Source organism: Thalia democratica, chromosome 4, assembly GCF_965202585.1.
Source record: "Thalia democratica chromosome 4, ktThaDemo2.hap1.1, whole genome shotgun sequence".
Taxonomy (NCBI): Eukaryota; Metazoa; Chordata; class Thaliacea; order Salpida; family Salpidae; genus Thalia; species Thalia democratica.
The window spans coordinates 30,770,682-30,776,309 of record NC_139168.1 but is presented as its reverse complement, the minus strand read 5'-3'; the positions used below and the strand labels follow the sequence as shown (position 1 = coordinate 30,776,309).

The window sequence follows — 5,628 nt, the reverse complement described above, 5'->3', positions numbered from 1 at the left end:
ATTGAGTTCAACCCCATAATAAACAAAGATAGAGCTGGGTCATACAGATTAAATAAGCTTCATTCATTAGTGCACAAGCTTACTCTTCTAGAAGATTTTTTACAAGGTTTGCATCTGATAAACAAGATAAAATAAATTTATTGTCCTTTATACTGGTAAAACAAGCATTGAAAAAATTATATAAGTAACAGATTGATCTTTAAATTAATAAAAACACGAATAGAAACTATATTTTCTAATTTTTATTGAACATCAAATTTCCTAAAAAACAGCAGATGAAAAAGAGAAAAGTTCATCGTTAGTTAACATAGGTGTTATTCGACTTTTTTAAGAGAGGAATAAAAAATATTTATACTCCTTCTTTCTGTTCGCGAAGAGACTTGACCTTGATTTTGAAGGAGGCTGCTCCAGAGGTTTCAGGGACGTATGCTCCACCGGCGATCTAGAACAATAAATTGTTTAACATTAATCAAAGATTATTAGCAAAATGTACAAAAAATTTAGTTTTTAAAATGTTTAACTTCAGAACAGCTAAATACTCATCGAAGAAGTAAAAAGCATTGTCTAAAATTAATTTGCTTTTGCAAAATGAAAAATTGAACCACACCACTTTTGTAAGGTGTGACACAGAGTGTTATTTGGTGTATGCAGAGTCAAGTATCTACTAATAAATACATTAGAAGCACTCATAAAAAATTGAATTAATTATTTTGATGTTAATACATAAAGCTTTTCTTAAAATAGAAAACTTAAGGTTAATTTTAGTTAAATATTATTTAGGTTAGAAAAGGGTTTAGATATTTCAAAAAAATTTCAGTATATATATAAATGCCCTTAAAATAATATGAATAATCGTGAAGACTAAAACGGAATGAAAAGTTTGATTTTATTTTTAATACTTTAATCAAAAAAGACATTTTTTAAAGCCACTTACACTACTTTCGACTTGTAAAATTTTTAGAGTTAACTATTATATTGAGATAACTACCACTTTAGTACACTTATACTGATTTATTAAATTAAAATATAAACTACTTGTGTTTTGAATAAACTTTGTTCAACATATTCACATACAAAACAACTCTTAAAAAACATACTTTCATTCTGAGGGATTTGCATTGCCAGATTCCAGCAGCTACACGTTTCATATCGTCCTTTCCGCTTGGTCCTGTTTAATATAAATAATATTTAAATATTGTTAATTATAGGTACATATTTTTAAATATTCATTTTTTTTTCGAATCAAAATTAATTTATTTTTATATTATTATTTTCAGCATTATTAAAAGAAAATTAGAACATTAAGTTATGTCTAACTTTAGAACAGCCAAATTACTCATCGAAAGAGTAAAAAGCATTGTCTAAAAATTAATTCAATTTGGCAAAATGAAAAATTGAACCACACCACTTTTGTACGGTGTGACACAGAGTGTTATTTGCGTCATAATGTAAAGGAAAGGTACTGATGAAAAAGTAAAAAAATATGGTTGAACTAAAAAAATTTAACCACACATGTTAAAAGCTTTTCATTTATAATTCATACAAACAATCAAAAAGTGTGCAGAAGTTTTCACTTTATAGTGTAATATAACTTTTCATAAATCTAGAGCAAAACTGAAAACTATTATTTTATAAAAAGACGTCTTTAATTCGAATATACATCATAAAATTAAACATTTTGTACAAATCAAAAAAGGACATATATTATAAATTATTTACACTGAAACCTTAATTCATTGAATCAATTAAGTTTGAAATATACTTATAATTGAAAAAACTTAAGTAAATAATTTCAAAGTATGTTTAAATATGTGATTGTGATTTATCAATACACAAATTATATACTTCAAACATATTGCCTAAAAATAAGTTTTTACAATTAACTTCCCAATTATTGAACTACTTCTTATTGCTCTACTAAAAGTTAAGTTTTTTATCACACATTTTACTTTAAATAGTTTTTGTTGATTTACTATACTTATTTTAAAACTTTCGCCTACAGGTGGCTTAGTATTGTTTAACTTAAAATAAAAAAACAATGAAAAAGGCACAAATATAACAAAACTATTAAATTACATACCTGTGTATTTCTTGTGTTGGGAAACTTCAATCTTCTTGATGAGTTTACGGAGGGAAGCACCATACCTGGTTCCGTATTTACCAACAATACCTACCTTCTTGGTTCTCTTTGCCATTTTAAGTCTGTTAAGAGTTAACTAAAATCAATATTAATATCTTTTTAAATTTTTTTATTTAACTTTAGTTGGGTGATGTAAAAAAAAGTTAAATGATACATCAGTTTGTATAACCACTTCAACATTTAAATAAATAAAAAACTCAACTATTTAACGACAATGAATACTATAAATTTAAGTAGGTGTCACTTATACAACAATAATGTTGAGGCGTTTAAAATAATTGTATCATTTGGTCTTACTTATGATTCAGGATGGGTATTTGTTTTTTGGTTGAAGTTTACAACCTTACTGGGTCAAATTTAAACTTAATTAATAGGAAAAAATTATACTTGTTAAACTTGACAAACTTAACAAGCTAAAACCCTAAACTTTTGACTTAATGTTTGTAATGTAATTATATTATATTATAGCAGTTTATATTATATTATAGCAGTTTTTAAAACATTTAATATGTGCTATTTTCTTCAGTACATTAATTTATTTTTAATTTTATGGCATAATAGCTTAGGGGTATGAATTACAATAAATACTAAAATATCGTGGGTTAGCTGCAATAATAACAACTTTTAAATTTAATAAGATTGATACTGCCATTGTAAACCTATTTTTAAAATTAATCTGTTACCAATTAACCACACCTTACTAAAATATATAACAATTAAAATACTTATAGAAACTACATGCCAGTTTTTAAAGGATTAACAATCTTATTTAACTTTTGAGATATCGTAATTTTTATAAACATTTTCCAATACAAACAATAGACTGCAAATTTATCAGGGTCAATTTTCTCAAGTATTTAGAAAACTAATAAAAACCTATCTTCTCCTTCATTTTTTGAGCTAGAGACCTCTACCTTACTTTAGTTTTGAAAACCTTCCTTTATAGTTTAAAAGACTTTGAATGTTGGAATTTTAAAAAGATTTAAAAATATAAATTTTAGACAAAAAAAAAACAAAAAAAAATAGGGTTTTTTTAATAAAAATTTTTTTTTTTTAATTTGAAAATTTTCTGCATTCAATCTCTTTAAAATTTGTTAATACACTTTCTGTAAAAATTTGAAGATTGCTTATAATGAGAGAGATAGATTTTTAGTAAAATGGTCTTTTTTTTGCTTATCTTCCATTAGGAACCAATTGAAGTCATTAACTTTAATCACTTTTATCTCAAAAATTACTTTTAATTTTTCAAGCAGTTAAATAGTCTGATGTCTCCAATAAAACTATATAAAATAAGAACAACTTGTAAAAATCAAGGTGGAACCCCCCTATGCCCACAAGTATATTAGATAAAACTTTTAAATATTTAAACTTTTAAAATTTTTCATTTATATTTATATTCATTATAAATACCTATGTAGTTTCAACTGTTTTTAATTATTATTACAAAACATGAAGTTTTTTTTAATATTTATATAAACCACCTAAAACTTCAAATAAAAGCATGTCACTTGAAAAATTAGTATATTTTTTCTAATTAAAAATTGATGCCAATTGTTTCGGTAATAAAATTTACATCTAGCTATTTCAACTGATTTCTAGAAATTAATAACTAAATTTAGATTGGATCTCTAAATTAAAAGTTTATCTGCATAATCCTGGACTGGGTCAATTAGAAAACTTTTGGAAAGTTATCTGATTATGCAATACTCAGGGTTGCCACTTGTTTTTTCATTCTTTTTTCCAGATTTTCTAAATTTCTTCCAGGTTTTTAAAAGTAAACATTTTTGGGTCTATATTTTGTTTTAAGTAAATTTCTATAAAGGAAACTGTATTAAATATACAAAAACATTCAAAAGATGCTGTAAAGTTATTTTAAATGTGTTTTATAATAAACTATTTTTTGATGATGACAAAAAAATCTTATTTATAAGATAGATTTTTATGACAAAATGAAATTTTAGTACTGAAAATGTTATAGTAATTATAAATTCCAGGTTTTTCCATGTTTTTTCAAAATTTCTCAAATTCCAGGCTTTTCCAGGTTATTTTAGCCTAAATTGTTGAATTCCAGGTTTTTTAAGATTTTTTCAAGTTTCCAGGTAAAGTGGCAACCCTGAATACTTAAATTAAATATCACGCCTCATTTATAAAATTTTCAGAAAATTGCACAATTAAATCTCATTCATTAACAAAATAACACAAAATTTTGAATTTAAAAACCTAATTCACTTGAATATAAAATAAGATAATACTTATTAATAAATACAAATAGTAAAGGGTAAACTTGTTTAATTGTAATTAGAGTAAAAATTTTTAAATGCATGAATTCAAATGCCAAAGTTAACATGAACTATTAGTAATAAAATAAACATAAATGGGGCATTGGAGTACAGTTCTCTTATTAAAACTAAAAATTATATAGGAATTGAAACTTTTGTATCATCGCATGATGAAAAAACATTAAGTACGCATTACAGAGTTGCCTTTTGTCTTGTGGAAGTTTCTTTCAGGTTTTAAAAGTATTCTTTTTTAGTCTAAAATTAGTTTGAAGTTGAGTTAAAAACTGCATGATTAAGTAGTATAACAACATAGAAAAGATACTTCAAAGTTATTATAGATATAGTTTTATTATCAAAATCTTGAGAACAACAAAAAAATTTATATATGAAAAATTTGTGGTGCTTGATACAAATTTTACTAAATAACATGTAAATGATGTTAAAAACTCCAAGTTAAAAAGTGTTTTCATATTGAATTCCAGGTTTCTTTTTTTCCAGGTTTTATTAGTCAAAATTGTCAAGTTCTAGATTTTTCAAGCTTCCAAAATTTAAGGCAACTCTGACATTAGGATATAATCTTTAATCAAATGTAGATAACAATATTTGACATTTGATTAACGTATAATTAGAAAGAAGGAGATAGCTAAATTAAACATTCAAGTCTACTATGTATCTATTTCTTGTTTGACTTCTAAAAAATTTAATAAATAACTTAATTATATTCAAGATCATAAAAGGTGCTTTATTATCACTATTACCAAATTCTCATTAGTAAACTATGAGATTTAGCTCATAATTAGTTACTAGTTATTATCAGGAAAATAAAAATAAAGATAGAACTACTGAATTCTTATCAAACTATATCAATCATAAAAATTCCTTCAACTAAATGGTGTAAACCCAATTAACAATTAAATAAATCAAAAATAAATCATGTACTCAAATTTATAAACTACTAACAGTTATGTTCCACTTCTAGGCTAGAAAATGGTAAAGAAATTTTAGAGTCAATATTTGGACAAAACTCCCTTTTTGTTTTCTTCGTTTTATTATTAAAAGCCATTTTAGTCATCAACACTTTATAAGGAGAGACACTAAATAAAACTAACTTTAAAATATATACTGAGCGGTTTTATTTTAGTAGACTAAAGTTACCGTATATTAGACTTTTTTTACTAAAAATATAATTCTAATACAACTTCAAACTAA

At 24.4% G+C, this 5,628-nt stretch overlaps 1 protein-coding gene across 1 annotated transcript; it reads right to left on the bottom strand.

Moving 5' to 3' along the window:
* Positions 1-226: 226 nt before the first annotated feature.
* On the bottom strand, positions 227-5,421 carry LOC145834343 (large ribosomal subunit protein eL43-like). Its single transcript, XM_082941755.1, has 4 exons — positions 5,380-5,421; positions 2,081-2,202; positions 1,098-1,168; positions 227-442 (listed from the first exon to the last, which is right to left on the bottom strand). The coding sequence occupies exons 2-4, from the start codon at positions 2,193-2,195 to the stop codon at positions 350-352; spliced, it is 279 nt and encodes a 92-aa protein (XP_082797881.1). The 5' UTR covers positions 2,196-2,202; positions 5,380-5,421; the 3' UTR covers positions 227-349.
* Positions 5,422-5,628: the final 207 nt, after the last annotated feature.

Excerpts from the sequence above, each read along its gene's own strand:
- LOC145834343 (XM_082941755.1), bottom strand. The coding sequence starts at position 2,195 with ATGGCAAAGAGAACCAAGAAGGTAGGTATTGTTGGTAAATACGGAACC. Across the intron at positions 1,169-2,080 it reads CCAACACAAGAAATACACAG|GACCAAGCGGAAAGGACGAT; the intron begins GTATGTAATTTA and ends TATATTAAACAG. Across the intron at positions 443-1,097 it reads GCAAATCCCTCAGAATGAAA|ATCGCCGGTGGAGCATACGT; the intron begins GTATGTTTTTTA and ends TTATTGTTCTAG.